General features: G+C 39.6%; 1 protein-coding gene across 2 annotated transcripts in view; it reads left to right on the forward strand.

Moving 5' to 3' along the window:
- LOC125721061 (homeobox protein Nkx-2.2a-like) overlaps nucleotides 1-1,440 on the forward strand; it is a 30,557-nt gene extending 29,117 nt beyond the window's left edge. For both annotated transcript variants that reach the window (XM_048997008.1, XM_048997007.1), the window contains one exon: nucleotides 383-1,440. In XM_048997008.1, the coding sequence (XP_048852965.1) occupies nucleotides 383-933 (551 nt within the window). In that variant the 3' untranslated portion in view covers nucleotides 934-1,440. The remainder of the gene's footprint in view (nucleotides 1-382) is intronic.
- Nucleotides 1,441-17,999: the final 16,559 nt, after the last annotated feature.

A 17,999-nucleotide genomic window follows, 5' to 3' on the forward strand; every position in this document is an offset into this window, starting at 1 on the left:
TGAATTGCCCATTTTTTGTTGCTCAAATTCATTTGAAACCGACAGAATGATAATGATAATAAGCCAAACAGAAAAGGCAGTAGTCACATGTAACATTTTCCACAAAGACTTGTTTTTGTGTTGTATTGTTTATAATGTGCGGTTTATTACGTAAATTCTATTCATAACGTATTACTCCTATTTAAACCTATGGTCAATAGCCTAAAACGCGTTGATTGAATTTGATATTCTATTCGATATTCCATCAAATCCAAAATTAGAGGAGAGAAACTGGGAGAAATGCCCGTTTTACAGTAGTATGTCTGGGTGTGTGTATGAAAGAATTGAACCTGATCGGTAATTTAGTATTTAAAAATATTATCAGTGTTTTTTCCCCACCCAGTGCATGGTCTGACAGCCAGTTCTCATCGGGACTTATCTGACAAGGAACCTTCCGCTGACGAATCGCAAGACAACGACAAAGAAACTTCAAACATCAGTGGTGACTCCGGCAAGAAGAGAAAGAGAAGAGTTTTATTTTCCAAGGCGCAGACATATGAACTAGAGCGGCGATTCAGGCAACAGCGATATCTTTCAGCGCCCGAAAGAGAACATCTTGCTAGTTTAATCCGCCTGACTCCAACACAAGTGAAAATCTGGTTCCAGAATCATCGATACAAAATGAAAAGAGCTCGGACTGAAAAAGGTATGGAAGTGGGCCATCTCCCCTCCCCAAGGCGTATAGCTGTACCTGTTTTAGTGAGGGACGGCAAGCCTTGCCAAACTCTTAAACCTCAGGATTTCGCGGCTACTCTTCACGCTGGGATCACTTTGTCGGCATACAGTGCACAGTCCCTGCAGCATATGCAATATACAGCTCACTATAGCTCTGCCGCCATATCACCATTTCCTACAGCGCATCAACTGGCGCAAACACAGCAGTGGACTTGGTGAACCACTGATGCTTCATCTCAGCTTTACAAGGTGGAAACAAAGACTGCATTTTTGAACTTTTAACCTCTATTTCCTATTTTGGAGACTATATGATCGCCCAGTTTTACATCACAAAGAATGGGTTTACATAAACGAATGTCATTGCTCGTATTATCATTTTATATAGTAAATTTATGTGTTGTATGCAAGTTTGCTATTTGCGTGACTCGTGTATTCAGCACGTGTACCACTTTAAATTAATCAACATTTTGTAAAGAAACACTTGAGCTCCTTTGTATTAAATCTACGTATTTATGGTTATGGATGATCCTGCGATTTTTAAAGTTCGTTTAGTTAATTTTCTTTTTGTGAGGATATTAATGGTATTTGGTTTTCAAATTGGGCTTTTCATTAAGCTCAATAAGACAGACACATTTTGGAAAAAAAATATGGCAAGCAGTTTCTGGATATAAAGGTGTGTATTTTATAGTTAAAGTTGGCATTGACTAATAAACTCACAGTTTTTATTGGAGATTAAATAAAACATTACTGTGTTTCAATACTTAAATAATTCCGGAGTGACTCACTATTTTGCAGGAGGCTGGAAATTCATTTTTAATATATGTGCTGTGAATTGTGCGACGCCAAACTTATGCTTCTTCGTCTTAAATAGCAATTAACAGCCCTTGTGTTTTGCATGTTAATAAAAACTAGGCTTGCAGGACCTAGGGATTGACTGTTACGCCTAAGACTTTTTTTTTAGGTATGTATTCTGCGGAATTTAATAATTGAAAGTCATGTCAGGCGTGAGAATGACATTGGTTGGATTAGCATTTTGAAAACTTGATTTTATGTTAATCTGCATGTACTGGTTCAGAAAAATATGTTATTTTGTATCCCATTTGTATGTAGCTAGTGATCGATAAATAAAACAAAAGTTACTAACTATAGTAATAGCTACTGATAGGCTAATCGATTATTACATAGAATTAAATAGAATTATTTTATTAAGGTTTTTAGACATTTTTAATCCAACGTCTGACATTTGAATACTTTACATTCTTGCACAATGTTGCACAATAATGATAATGAAAAACATTATTTAAATTCAATTTCTGGATTTATTCATTAATCTGTCTGTGTCAAGTTATATGCAGAATATAGCGTAATAGGATCGTCATCTGGACCGTGTACTTGTGTTCCAGCAGATGTTACCTGCTTAACTCGATTTACCGAGCAAACTATTCAACTGAAAATTGTTAATTATTTACAAAATTCTATCTCTAGGAGCATGTGTGTAGGTTTAATGCATCCACAATGCATTTTAGGCTGAACTGACCTAGGAACTCTTTTCATGAGGCTATGTTTCATTTACACTTTTTATCTGAACGGTTTCAAGATTTTTTTTAACCAACTCGTGTTTAATGCAAATAAAAATGTAACTAAACTATCTAAACTGAAAATGGATAAATAATTATATAGATGTATATTTTTCATTTGTAATGTAGTTTTAATAGTAGGCTGATGGCAACAGTATAATTGAGATATTCGTGAAATGAAGTTAAACTTTCTATAAATAATTAAAGAAACTAAATTAATCCGCGGGGTGCAGCGTTTGTGAGGCAAATAAAACGGCTGCACATAAACGCTTTTGAATGTAACTCTATATATAACTTGATGAATGTCATCCAGGGAACATCATGAAATTTACGCTTGGCTATGTTTGACCTATTCTTATGCACTAATCTGCCCATTCATTTCGGGTGCGCACAGAATGTTCTACTATGTTCTAATGGCGTCGTTTGGATGACGCTCAAGTCAATAACACATGTTGATTCCTGCGTGTGGCTGTAACCCCACCGCCCCTATATTTCCGCGTTGTGACGGAACAGTTTTTGTGTAGTCAATCGCTTCTCAATATACAGTAGACAACACAAAAACCACACAAAGCCGAGAGGTCGGCTGTTGTAGTTGTAAGAGGCGTGCATATTAAGAAGTAGACAGCGGGAGTGCGCACAGACAGTGCAAGGGTAGAAGCAGAGAGAGAGACACAGAGAGAGAGAGAGAAAGAGAGAGAGAGAGACTGTCAGTTTCTGCGTGCTATTTAATTGCTTCGTCTGGTGTACTGCATGCTGGAGTTTGGGAGAAGACGTATCCTTAGGTTTTGTTGTGCTTGTCGGTTGGTGACATTGTGGTCCTTGTTGTACACGTTGTATTCCATATGGACAGCTGGGCCAGGGAAGGCGAAAAAAAAGATCCCTCACAAAACCCAAATTGTGCCGTGCTTTTAAACGCAGCTTTGTTGTCTCAATGAAAAAACGAATAACAAATTCGTGCTATATCTATTCTGGGGAAAAGAAAAGCCATTCACGGACAACAGGGAGTTCTTCTTCTTTGCTATAGCAATGGCTATAGCAACAACGGTCCTCTCATTTCCCTTACGTTATCGCTCCTTTCTGCGCTGAAAGAGAACAATTATTGTCTGTTTCCAACAATCTTCATTCATTGTGTGATGACCGATTTTAGAACTATTCGTTTCTAGCGGATTTATATCCTGTTTTGCGTTGCATGCTTTCATAAAATATTCGAGATTAATCGCAGACAAATAAAGGTATTAATATTGTAATGAACAACTTGCTTTTCAGAAAAAGCAAGGTTTCAACGGGTTTCGATCTGTATTTTTAAAATATAAATAATTCCATGCATCTGCCCTATACATACCCACATAAGTAATGTTTTTTTGGTTTTCTTAACGAGAAAACAATATAATACATTGAATAGGCCCATGTTCTTTAAAGTTTAGTCTAGGCTTCTGATATATCAAACTGGTGATGACCGGGGAATATGTAGGCCAATATATAAGCCAACTTCATGTCATCATAAAACACGTATTAAGCCTATCGTTAAATGGAAGATAGCGGCTTAGCGGCGTTGTCTTTTTATTGTAAACCAAAAATAGCAGCAGATTCCAGTTCATTCTGCCAAATCATCGTACCAGATATTTAATTCTGTTCTAAAAGTTAATATATGCCAGTATATGTTACAAGTCCACTGGATATCTGGATTTTACAACTTTTTGAAAATGTACTTTCTCTGGATAATTATTTTATCACATTTCGATGTAACAGAGATTCAGTTCAGTCGATATGTAATAGGCTATTTATTAAAAAAAGGAAAAAAAGAAAGAAGCACAACATATTATATAGCTATCAAATTGTTACAAGACCACGTTAGAATATCCAAAAGAGGCTGGAAAGTTCTGCGGCTCTTCAGTGCAAGACCTATAGGCCTATCTCCGCGTCATTGCATTCTATCCTTACAAAGTCTGTGGTGGTTAGATTGTGGTTAGAAAGATATCGCGTAATTTAAATACAGTTACTGAATTATTATCACGATTGATGATTTACGTTCGAATCCATACAGTTGTAATGCGGAGTATAAATCGACTAGCCGTTTGAAAAATAGACGTGCCAAAAACTCATTGCCATTTCTCCAGTATTCCACAAGATGGAGCCAGAGATCTTTATATATTTGACGATTTAGCTCGGATTGATCGAACTGGACATGAATATCTTGCAGCTATGGATAAGCGACTGTAATGTGGATGTTTTTTATGTTACTTCTCATTACGTTAATTTGGTATTACATTATATACAGGATATGAGACTGAAATAGAATTAAATTAATTTGTGGCATGTAATAATATGTAAACATAGTATAACAATGTAAGTATTAATTTATTATCCTTAACATTAATTCCATCCACCCATCATCAATACCTTTTTTCCTATGTCGAGATGCTGCAGAACATATCCCACAAGCATGACAGTGAATTATTCGGGACTAGATGCAAGCATGCACACCCTCGTATATGTGAACAGACACACACAGACACACACATACACCTACAGACAATCTGGCAACTCCAGTCCATGCTTTTGGACTGTGGGGGGGAACCGGAGTATCCAGAGGGAAAAGCCCATGACTATGCGGAGAGAACATGCAAACATACATGGAGCCGTGGCAGAGACTTGATTCTTGTGAGGCAACAGTACTAACCGCTGCACCACCATGTGAACAATAGCATAAAATTTGTTAATATATTAGATAGACAAAACTGTAACACAATGACATTTAAACTGTTATACTCTGTAGTTTCAGAACTATTTTGATGTCTTAGCATTTGCCCTTTGCAATAGCGTGATTCAGTGGGTTAGTCTGCTGTTCTGGTGATCAGAGAGCTACTGGCCCAAAACTCAGGGCTAGAAGAGAAATTTCATTGTTGGGCCCTTGAGCAATTGTACTCCTAATTGTCTAAGGGCGATCTTTGGCAAGTAAGACGTTCTGGATTATTGTTGTTTAGGATGACTTCCTTTATATGGTAAACCCTATTAACTAAACTGTGATTGGATTACTTAATATCTTCAATATTTATGGTATATATGGTATCATTATATATTAGAAGCTAGGCTAACTGTCAGTACTAGTAGTCAACATGGTGAGTGCAGAAGAAATGGGTAGGGATAAAAATCTGAGTGACTTTGACAAGGGCCCAATCATTATGGCCAGATGACTGGGTCAGAGCATCTCCAAAACAACAAGGTTTGTGGGAAACTCATGGCCATGGTGGGTACCTACTGAGAGCATTCTGAGGAGGGACAAACCGCGAACCGCTGACAGTGTTGTGTGGCCAAGACTCATCGATGCAGGATGTGAATGAAAGCTCTCCTGTCTGGTACAAACCAACAGAAGGGCTACTGTGGTGCAGATGGCAGATCATTTTGGTGAGGGTTACGAGAGTGATGTGTCACGACGCCCAGTGTATCGAGCTGCATCTCTCCTCGGTCTGCTCTTAGGAGTTACTCGCCACTGCTGACTGGGAGGCCCTCACGCGACCTGCCACTTCCGAGATCGGACCTAGTTGTCCAGCCCTGACAATTCGTCCCTTTCAAACTAACTCAGATCTTTACCAATTTCTCCCACATCCAACCCGTTGTAAAAACCAGCTGTTCATCTGCCATTTAATATATACCAGATATTGGTTAGCGCAGTTTTTCTGAAATAATCACCGTTATTCCCACCATCTGTGGGTGATCGTAATGTTTTGGCTCTTTGGTGTATATCCAGTTTTATATAAATTATACATGTGAAAAAAATAAAATGTTCAAATCATTAGGACTGCCTTCCTATTTAGTTGCTCCACTTTTTGCCATCAGAACAGTGTCATTTCATCGGAACATAGACTCATCAAGGTAGTCTTTGGCGGTCATGGTCGTGTTGAACTCAAGGATACTTGACATCTATATTGGGTCCAAGACATAACATGAAAACATCCCATACCATCACACCACCACCTTCAACCTACAATGCTGATGCCCAGTACGATGGATTCTCCGTTCTCCTTTCCATAGTCCTCCCCTCAGTAACTGTAACTGCAGGAACTCGATTTATCAGATGAGGCAATGCTTTGGGTAACACTTTACTTAAAGCTCTTATCTATAATGCACTATAAATCCCTCCATAATGCATTATAATGGTCGGTATAAGAATTAATAAAGCTTTACAGGAACTTATATTGACAGTCATAAGGCATTATAGTATTTATTATAATACTTCATAAACTTAAATTAAGCTCTTAACTAAAATGCATGTATACTCAGTCACACCCAGAAGTAATGGTCCTATTTGGATGTAATTTGCTACATGTGCAGACCAGTGATGGGTGTGTAAATGATTCGATCTGCAAGGAGTTGACACATCTAGTCGCCAGACAGAGAGGACGCCTCGTAGGCGCATTAGACAGCATTACAGCACCTGACCGAGTTTGATAGGGGTCACATTGTGGGTTTGCATGAGGCTGAGTGGTCGTATCGTGCAATTGCCCAGCATGTGGGACATGCAGATGTCACAGTTGCCCCATGTTGGAACCAATGGGCACGTGAGGGCACCCCCACACATCATGAAGGTTCTGGTCACCCAAGACAGACCACACCGAGGGAGGATCATTGTATTGTGCGCCTGACATTACAGAACCACATGACATCTGTGCCTGCCATCCGGACACAGGTATTGGACTCTCTGCAACACTCAGTGTGATACTGCACCGTGTCTCGATGACTGGCATCATTTGGACCACGGGTTCACCATCCCATGCGTAGGCTGCCATTAACACCAGCACAGAGTTAGCTGTGTTAGAAGTGGTATTGTAACCGGGAGGCATGGACTGATGACGAGAAGCGTCGTACCATGAATCTCAGTTCTACATTACCACGGATGACTGTTGTGTGTGGAAATGGTGGTGCTGAGGGGAGAGGACCAATCCTGCCAGTGTTGTGGAGAGACACACCGGCGTTACTCCTGGCATCATGGTGGGGGAGCATAGAGTATGACTCAGGTGTGTGGTAGTGATTTGTGGGACTCTGACAGCATTATGCTACATCAGTGACACAGTTCACAGAGGCGGCATCACTTGAAGTGATGGTGTCTAACCGCTTTCAGGTGCTTCCAGCTTTAGAGCCAGAAGAGACTGGGAAGGCAGGTGGGCCTATTGGCACCAAGGAGCCGCCTACCCCCAGGAGGATGGAGGTTGTGGTAGTAGGGGATTCAGTTATTAGAGGTGTAGACAGTTATGTGTACACCCATGATAGAGGGTCCCGTATGGTGTCTTACCTGCCTGGTGCCCAGGTAGGGGACCTTCCAGATCATGTGCACAGGCTTGTGGCCCCAGCGGGGTGGATCCAGTGGCCGTGGTGCATGTTGGCACCAACAACATGGGCAATGGCAGGAGGGCTGTTCTGCAGTAAAAAATTTATAGAAGTCGCAGATAAGCTTAGAAACAGAACATCCACGGTGATATTCTCTGGAATACTTCCCGTGCCACGTGCAAGCCAGGCTAAGTTAGCTGAGATAAGGAGATTAAATGCGTGGATAAGATGGTGGTGTAGGGAATTGGGGTTTAGGTTTATGGGGCACTGGAAGACCTTCTGGAACAGGTGGGACCGGTTCAAGCCAGATGGGTAGCATCTGAACCAGAGGGGAACCAGAGTATTGGGGAGGCATATGTGAGGAGTAGTTGCGGAATGTTTAAACTAGGGACTTGGGGGGCAGGGAGGTCAGTTAATAATATAGGTGGGGAGAGAGGGAAAGCCCCAAATAATATTAAAAGTGGGCACTATAAAAGGCCTACCCTTTGCGGTCTGTATTTAAATGCTAGGAGTATTAGAAACAAAATTCATGATTTAAAGGCTTTAATTTCATCAGACACTTACGACATCATAGGAATAACCGAAACATGGATGAGCAACAATGATGAAGATGAATATAATATGGATGGTTATACGTTGTTTTGTAGAGACCAGATAGGAATGAAGGGACGTGGTGTTGCAGAATACATTACATACAGTAAAAGAAAATTTGCAGGCAAGGGAGCTCACTGATGGAGCTCCACAGAATCTGCATGGATAAAAGTAGATGCTAAAAACTCAAATGGCCTAATTGTCGGTGTTTGCTATAGAGCATCTAATGTAGCTGCAGAGGAAAGCAGAATGTTTACAACATGAGTAATGAAAAATGATGTGGTGGTTATTGGTGATTTTAATGTACCTGGGATACAGTGGGACACAGTCTTTGGCTCTTCTGTAAATGAACTTTCGTAAGTGAATTTGAGATGCATGGTGGAATTAGTACAGAACTGTTTTTTTTACTCAGTTTCTTAATACCCCTACCAGGGTAGAAGCCCTTCTTGATCTTGTTTTCTCTAATAACCAGGATAGGATTGGGAAATAGAGGTTTTAGGACAACTGAACAGTAGTGATCATAACATAAGAACATAAGAACATAAGAACTATACAAACGAGAGGAGGCCATTCGGCCCATCAAGCTCGCTTGGGGAGAACTAAACTAATAGCTCAGAGTCGTTAAAATCTTATCTAGCTCTGATTTAAAGAAACCCAAGGATTCAGCTTGCACTACATTATCAGGAAGGCTATTCCATACTCTGACTACACGCTGCGTAAAGAAGTGCTTCCTTAAATCCAGCTTGAAATGTTCTCCCGCTAATTTCCACCTATGGCCACGAGTTCGTGTATTTAAACTAATGCTGAAGTAACTATTTGGTTGAACAGCATACAAACCTGTTAGAATCTTATATACCTGGATCATGTCCCCCCTCAATCTCCTTTGCTTGAGACTGAACAGATTTAGCTCAAGTAACCGTTCCTCGTATGACATTCCTCTAAGACCAGGAATCATTTTTGTGGCCCTACGCTGCACCTTTTCTAAGGCCACAATGTCCTTTTTAAGATATGGTGACCAAACCTGCACACAATATTCTAGGTGAGGTCTCACCAAGGAATTGTATAATCTTAGCATTACCTCCCTTGACTTAAACTCCACACACCTGGAGATATACCCCAACATCCTATTGGCCTTTTTTATTGCTTCCCCACACTGGCGAGAATGGGACATGGAAGCATCAACATACACACCAAGGTCTTTCTCATGATCAGCTACCTTTATTTCAGTGACACCCATGAAATACCTGTACTTTATATTTCTGCTCCCTAGATGGAGTACCTTACATTTATCGACGTAAAATTTCATCTGCCAGGTATCGGCCCAGTCACTAATTAAATCAAGATCCCGCTGTAGCTGCTGAGCCACTAATTCAGTATCTGCTACACCACCCACCTTGGTGTCATCTGCAAATTTCACCAGTTTACTGTATATATTGGTATCCATATCATTTATGTAAATTAGGAACAATAGTGGTCCTAAAATCGAACCCTGCGGTACCCCACTATGAACGCAAGCCCACTGTGACATTGTGCCTCTTATAACTACTCGCTGTTTCCTATCTGTTAACCAGTTATCAATCCAGGTCGCTACGGTACCTAAAATACCTGTCGCTTTGAGTTTAATTAGGAGCCTCTTGTGGGGGACAACATCAAAAGCCTTTTGGAAATCTAAGTAGATGACATCATAGGCCTTCTTATCATCAACTTCCTGAGTAGCTTCCTCAAAAAACTCCAACAGATTTGTTAAACAGGATCTACCTCTCCTAAATCCATGCTGGCTATCCCGCAAAATGTTATTGGAGTCCAGGTAATCTATCATTTTCTCTTTGATTAAAGCCTCCATAACTTTACCAGTTTAACTTTAACATGGTTAAATTTGAGGTAAATTTTAGTGTCTGAAAAGTCCAAAACAAAAGTATACAGTGTTAGGCTAACTTCAATGGTATGAGACTGAAACTAAAAACTGTAAACTGGATAGAGTTAAATAACAAAACGGTTGAAGAGGCATGAAATTTTTTTAAAAGCTCATTGTTGCAAGTGCAAGAGGACTGTTTCCAGCAAAACTAAATCTAGGAAACTACAACCAAGGTGGTTTACTAAGGAAATTAAGAATAAAGTCAGGAGGAAAACGGCTCTGTTCCACAAATGGAAGATAACTAATGATTTCAAAATAAAGCAGGAGTATCTAAGTATACAGGTCATGTTAAAACATAACATTAGATACTCCATGAGGAATATAGAAAGAAAGATTGCATTGGAGGCTAAAGATGACAAAAAAAGTTTCTTCCAATATTTTAACTCCGAAAGAGCTCTAAAAGCAGAGAATACTAATCTTCAGGATAGTATGGGCCTTATAATTGAAAATTAAATTGATATAGTAAATGAGTTTAATAATTATTTTAACACGAGTTATGAACACGAGTTCTTACCACCATTTAGTATGAATACAGCGTCGTCTATGACCAATATATGTATAACTGAGGCTGATGTGGTACAAAGCCTTGCTAAGCTCAAAATAAATAAATCGCAGGGCCCTGATGGCATTTTACCTATAGTTTTAAAAGAAATGAGGGATATTATTTGCCAAACGTTAACATTTAATATTTCAGAAATCGTTACCTGAGGGTGTGGTACCTTCTGATTGGAAGCATGCTAATATAACACCCAAATTCAAAAAAGGGTTAGAAGTAATCCAGTAAACTACAGGCCAATCAGTTTCACTTGCATTACTGGAAAAATAATGGAAGTTATAATCAAAGTGAAAATGGTAGATTACTTGGACGCAAATAACATTCTGAGGGATAGCCAACATGGATTTAGGAGAGGTAGATCCTGTTTAACTAATTTAACTAACTTGAGTTCTTTGAGAAAGCTACAAGAGAAGTTAATCACAAAAAGGCCTATGATGTGATCTACTTAGATTTCCAGAAGGCCTTTGATGTTGTCCCCCACAAACGGCTCTTGCTTAAGCTTAAGGCTGCAGGGATTTTAGGAACTGTAGCTTCACCTATCTTGGCAGCATACTGGACAAGCAGGGAGGAACGGATGCAGATGTCAGAACCCGCATCAGCAAGGCAAAGGCAGCCTTCCATCAATTGAAGAACTTTTGGAGATCCAATGGAATTAACACCACCATCAAGATCAGGGTCTTCAACACAATTGTGAAGCCAGTCCTATTGTATGGGGCTGAGACCTGGAGAACCACCATAACCACCATGAAGAAAATCCAGGTCTTCATCAATACCTGCCTCAGGACGATCCTCAAGATTCGCTGGCCAGACAAGATCAGAAATAAGGAACTGTGGTTAAGAACTATGCAGCAGCCCGTTGAGGAGGACATCCTTCAGAGACGCTGGCGATGCGTAGGCCATACCCTTCGCAAGCCTGCTTCCAGCATCGCAAGACTCCTGGACTCACCTGGAACTCCCAGGGGAAGAGGAAGAGGGGTCGGCCAAGAAATACATGGCGCTGTGACCTGGACACAGATGTGAAGAAGTTGGGAAAGACGTGAGGACAGTTGGAAAGACTTGCTCAGAACCGAGATGCCTGTAGAGAGCTGATTGACGGCCTATGCTCCCATCAGGCCCACAGGCGGAGATAGAGAGCAGCTTGGATCGAAAACTGGTTAACAGACAGGAAGCAGCGAGTAGTTATTAGAGGCACAATGTCACAGTGGGCCTGCGTTCATAGTGGGGTACCGCAGGGTTCAATTTTAAGACTACTATTATTCCTAATTTACATTAATGATATTGACACCAATACATACAGTAAACTAGTTAAATTTGCAGACGACACCAAGGTGGGTGGTGTAGCAGATACTGATCTAGCAGCAGAGGGGCTACAACGGGACCTGGATTTAATTAGTGACTAGGCTGATACCTGGCAGATGAAATTTAACAGATAAATGTAAGGTAATCCATACAGGGATCAGAAATATAAAGTACAGATATTTTATGGGTTCCTCGGAAATAAAGGTAGCTGATTATGAGAAAGACCTCGGTGTGTATGTTGATTCTTCCATGTCCCACTCTTGCCAGTGTGGGGAAGCAATAAAAAACGCCAATAGGATGTTGGGTTACATCTCTAGGTGTGTGGAGTTTAAGTCAAGGGAGGTGATGCTACGATTATATAATTCCTTGTTAAAACCCCACCTAGAATATTGTGTGCAGGATTGGTCACCATACCTTAAGAAGGACATTGCTGCCTTGGAAAGGGTGCAACGTAGGGTGAGGAATGATTCCTGGTCTTAGAAGAATGTTTTTTGAGGAGAGGTTAACTGAGCTGAATCTGTTTAGCATCAAGCTTAGGAGACTAAGGGGGGACATGATCCAGGTATATAAAATTCTAACAGGTCTGGACGCTGTTCAATATTTCAATATTAGTTTAAATACTAGCACTCGTGGCTAAAAGTGGAAATTAGCGGGAGAACATTTTAAAATGAATTCGAGGAAGCACTTCTTTACACAGCGTGTAGTTGAAGTATGGAATAGTCTTCTTGTTCAAGTAGTGCAGGCTAAAACCTTAGGTTCCTTTAAATCAGAGCTAGATAAGATTTTAACAACCCTGAGCTATTAGTTAAGTTTTCCCCAAATGTGCGTGATGGACCGAATGGCCTCCTCTTGTTTGTAAATTTATTACGTTCTTATGTTCCTGCATCCGCATGTGTTACCCCTCCTGAGACAGTATCCTTGTAAGTCTTTCTACAAGACAACACATAGCACGTGTGTCTATTGACTGCCTGCATCATGTCGAGGTCCTCCTGTGGCCAGTCAGTTCCCTCAATCTCTCCCCAATCAAACATGTGTGGGATCATCTCAGACCCAGTGCCAATCTGCAGGATCTCAAGGGCCAGTCACAACAGCTGTGGGCCCATACTACAAGCTCTATTGTCCATTTAATCTGATATTATAATATACATATTATAATTACATTGTGATACAGTCACATGGCCTTTCACCACGTGCAGATTCATTTCATTTCCACCACTCCATCTGGGTGCTTAACTTTTTTTTGTCACTGAGTGTACATACCTCCATAACACATTTTAATGGCGGGTATAACAATTAAGAATGTTTTTTTATTGCATTATGAAGGTATCTATAGTACATTGTAGATGACAGTTTCACAAAGCATTCATAATGCATAATAAAACGAGTATAATGCGTTATACCTTTTTATAAATTTTTATGGTCATGTTTATAATGCTTTATGAATGCACTATAATGTTTTACTAATGTGTTCATAAACGTGGCATTCATAGAAAGTCTTAACATGTTTTGGTCCTTGGAATACTGTAGCGCAGTTTTCTGTTTTTGTAGAGTAAAGACATCATCTCCCAAACCCCAATTCATGTGAATGTTCAACAAGCTGTGCATTTTTTCATGGGCTTTATATATTTTTTTACTGATCTGTCAGTTAGCCGAGTGAAAAGATATAATAAAATATTTACAAGAATGTGAGGGGTGTAGTCACTTTTATGAGATACTGTACATAAGAAGTTGGTGAATTTGAAAAATCATGCAGCACAGCAATTTTGTCTTGCCCACTGTTACACATACACATACATATCTATTTCTAAGATGTCTTAAACCTTAAAATCCTCTAAGTATCTGGCTCCTTTTCTACAATATGATATGAATACAACCATGTAAAATCAGCCAAGGATCACAGTTTAATCATCTGGTCAGTTTAGATAAGGGAATTTGTTGTGTACACATTAGCTACCCCAGCCTAGTACCCTGTGCTGCCTGGGATAGGCTCCAGCTGACCCCCACCAATCCATTAAAAAATGAATGATTATGTAAATAGTTAGTTGAACTTGCAAATGCCCTGTAATGGTGTTTACAGAATTAGTTATATCCGATTCTATACTGAGAAGTATGTTTTAAGTTATGTTGTGTAACTGGACTCATGAGAGGGCACCGTACCTGAATATTACGTAACATTTATTAGGTACCTCAATACCACTGAATATTAGGTAACATTTTACTAGAGGGGTCACAAATAATGCAGTATTATGTTATTACCTATGTATAAATTAACCACAAACTAAGTGGTAGTTACAAAGTGATCTCATGTTTGTCGTCATTAATGAATCATCACACATCTTCTATCTCAAGCAGTTACTATACTTGCTGTATTGTTGCTGTATTTCTTAGTTCTGTAAACCTTTGTCAACTAATGAATAACAAGTGAAATACTGATCTCATGTTTGTTCATGGGTGCGGCATGATGGTGCAGTGGTTAACACTGTTGCCTCACACCTCTGGGACCCAGGTTTGAGTCTCCACCTGAGTCACATGTGTGTGGAGTTTGCATGTTCTCCCGGGTACTCCGGTTTCCCCCCACAGTCCAAAAACATGCAGAGGCTAAATGGAGTTGCTAAATTGCCTGTAGGTGCGCATGTGTGAGTGAATGTTGTGTGAGTGTGCCCTGCGATGGGCTGACCCCCCATCCTGGGTTGTTCCCTACCTCGTGCCCATGGCTTCTGGGATAGGCTCCAGACCCCCCGTGACCCAGTAGGATAAGCAGTTTGGAAAATGGATGGATGTTTGTTCATCATTTATGAATTGTGAAATACCTTTTATCTTCAAACTACTATATTTGTTCATGAGTTGTGTTTTACTAGTAAATAAGTTACTACTAAGTGTTTGTGTCCCTCAAGTAAAGTGTCACAGAATATTGTTTATATTTATGTATATAAATCCATGCACATGGATTTTTTCATAATGTATGATTTAATTTATAATCTCCATGTTCTTCAAATATTCTTACGTTCAATTCATGTTTCCTTATGTTGTATATTTTTATTTATAATGAGTAAGAACTCTATTAACATCAACTAAATGTCAGCATTTTTTGCATCAGGCTGGGTGGCATAATAACTGAATTAAAATGCTGAAAAGCATTCATTACATAAATATCACATTCATAAAACATAGTCCCTGATTATGAAAAAGTAATATGATATTTCAAAATGACAGATGTCATATTAAATTAAATGAAGATTAAATGAAGATGAATGAATTGTCAAGCAAAATGACAATACTCCGCAGCTTTACCAAAAAATTCATATAGGTATAACTCACACAGGGTGTATTTTACGTTAACATTTTAGCGGAAATAGGATAAAGAACTTTATTAAGAGTTCATACTAGGCGAGTGTACTCTGGTCATTAATATAACAAAAGTGGCCACAGGTTACCCAAACTTTAAACAGTCTTTTACAACTACAAATTGATAGAGTCTAAGGATAACAGAAATTTCTTAACCTGGAGCAAGTTCTGGCCAATATTATTCATCACATGAATATTTCACTTTCTCTTTCAACATTAAAGTCCCTATAGCAATGGACTCACAGTCAATGTTATAGAGCTTGAGTTTTCTCAACTCTGAGTTTTCAGACTGTTTATGATGCATAGCATTTCTTTAGGGCAGGGGTAAGCAACCCGGATCCCAGAGTGCTGGGATCCAGCAGCTTTTCCATCTGGACAGAAAATCTGCTGGGCACCAGCACTCCAGGGTCAGGGCTACATACCCCTCATCTACGGATTCAAAACTATTATTTCTTTTAACATTTATGAAGGTTGGTACAGTACAATAATAGGGGTTGTGCTGTGGTCCCATACTATCAGGATTATTGTTTTATGTTTTATAAAGAATGTTGTATGTTTAAATAAGAGGTTGCATTTAACACCAGTTTGTATGAGTATTCTGCAGTGGGACACTATTAGAGGGGACACTCTTCCTTGTGCTTCTGGGGCTGGAATTGGGATCATCCTGACCATGTATGGGTATTGGTAATTTGGTTACTGAATATGTAGGTATATCTTCCAGGCTCATTTGTGCTCTACAAGATGAACAGTATCTCCTCGACAACATGTGGACTCAGAAGAATTGGATAGAAACTAGTGGTTGAATATGAGGCTATTGGTGGAATGGTTCAAAACTTCAGAATACACAATGCTTATATTAACTTGTTGAGCATAGACTGTTGTCTGAAGGGCAATACATCCATCCATCTATTTTCTGTACCCGTTTGTCCTATGATGGGTCACCAATGAAGAAGAATCAGACTGTGGAATTAGGGAAACTGCATTTCTGAAAGAGTATGTTTTGTTTTTAGAACAATAACATGTTATTTTCCACCAAAGGTATCCACATTTCAGACCACTTGGTGTCACCATAGTTTTACATTTCAAATCTTTACAGGTAACCTAGATCCCAGTCTGCTGGAGTCAAGAGCCACTAGTTTCTATCCAATTCTTCTGGGCCCACTTGTTGTCAAGGAGATGTTGTTTATCTTGTAGAGCACAAATGAGTCAGGAAGATATACTTATTTCCAGTGCAAGTTTCCAGTACCATGAAAATGACTCACTAAACAATTTGTTTATGAATCAACAGACAATTATCAGCTGTTTTTGCAATGGCCCATCATCCCGTATTGATGTCTTCTGCAAGTAATGTAGTTATATATGAACATAAGAATATAAGAAATTTACAAACAAGAGGACGCCATTTGGCCCATCAAGCTAATTTGGGAAGAACTTAACTAATAGCTCAGAGTTGTTAAAATCTTATTTAGCTCTAATTTAGAGGAACCCAGAATTTTAGCTTGTGCTACACTAGTAGGAAGACTATTCCATACTGTAACTACATGCTGTGTATTGAAGTGCTTCCTCAAATTCGTTTTAAAATGTTCTCCCGCTAATTTCCACTTATGGCCACCGGTTCTAGTATTTAAACTAATATTGAAATATTTGGCTGAACAGCATCCAGACCTGTTAGAATTTTATATACCTGGATCATGTCCCCCCCTTAGTCTCCTTTGCTTGAGGCTAAAAAGATTCAGCTCAGGTAACCTCTCCTCATACGACATTCCTCTAAGACCAGCAATCATTCTCGTAGCCTTACGTTGCACCCTTTCCAAGGCAGCAATGTCCTTAAGGTATGGTGACCAAACCTACACACAATATTCTAGGTGGGGTCTTAGCAAGGAATTATATAATCATAGCATCACTTCCCTTGACTTAAACTCCACACACCTAGAGATGTAACCCAACATTTTATTGACCTTTTTTATTGCTTCCCCACACTGGCGAGAGTGGGACATGGAAGCATCAACATACACACCGAGATCTTTCTCATAATCAGCTACCTTTATTTCAGTGGAACTCATAAAATATCTGTACTTTATATTTCTGCTCCCTGCATGGATTACCTTACATTTATCTATGTAAATTTCATCTGTCAGGTATCAGCCCAACTCCCTACATGTAGAGCCAGGGAAGAGACTCGAGCCACAGTCCCACGGGTAGCAGGTAACACTACTAACCACTGCACCACCACACCCTAACCTTCAGTCTGTGAGGGGAAACCATACAGCATACATGCAGACTACATCAACACAGAAGCAGATGTTTAGGCGCAAACCTGCAATGTGAGGTAACAGTGCAAACCACTGTGCCACCTTTTGCAGCCTGACTTGAGTGGAAATGCAGATAGGATGCAAACACTGTTTATTTGCCATTTTGTTTTTTCTCAAATATATTCTCCTGCAACTCTGACCAGGATGAGCAATTAGAAAATGGATGGATATGCTTTATACTATAAACTTCCAACACTTACCATATGTAGAATGATTTTGAAATTCCAACCTTCAGTTTATTCATCTTTCATTAGTACATTTGTATCTTAGAAATCAAGGAAAACAGTAACCCATACATCCATCCATCCATTTTCCAAACCGCTTATCCTACTGGGTCGCGGGGGGTCCGGAGCCTATCCTGGAAA

The sequence above is a fragment of the Brienomyrus brachyistius genome, unplaced genomic scaffold (genome assembly GCF_023856365.1).
Source record: "Brienomyrus brachyistius isolate T26 unplaced genomic scaffold, BBRACH_0.4 scaffold27, whole genome shotgun sequence".
Taxonomy (NCBI): Eukaryota; Metazoa; Chordata; class Actinopteri; order Osteoglossiformes; family Mormyridae; genus Brienomyrus; species Brienomyrus brachyistius.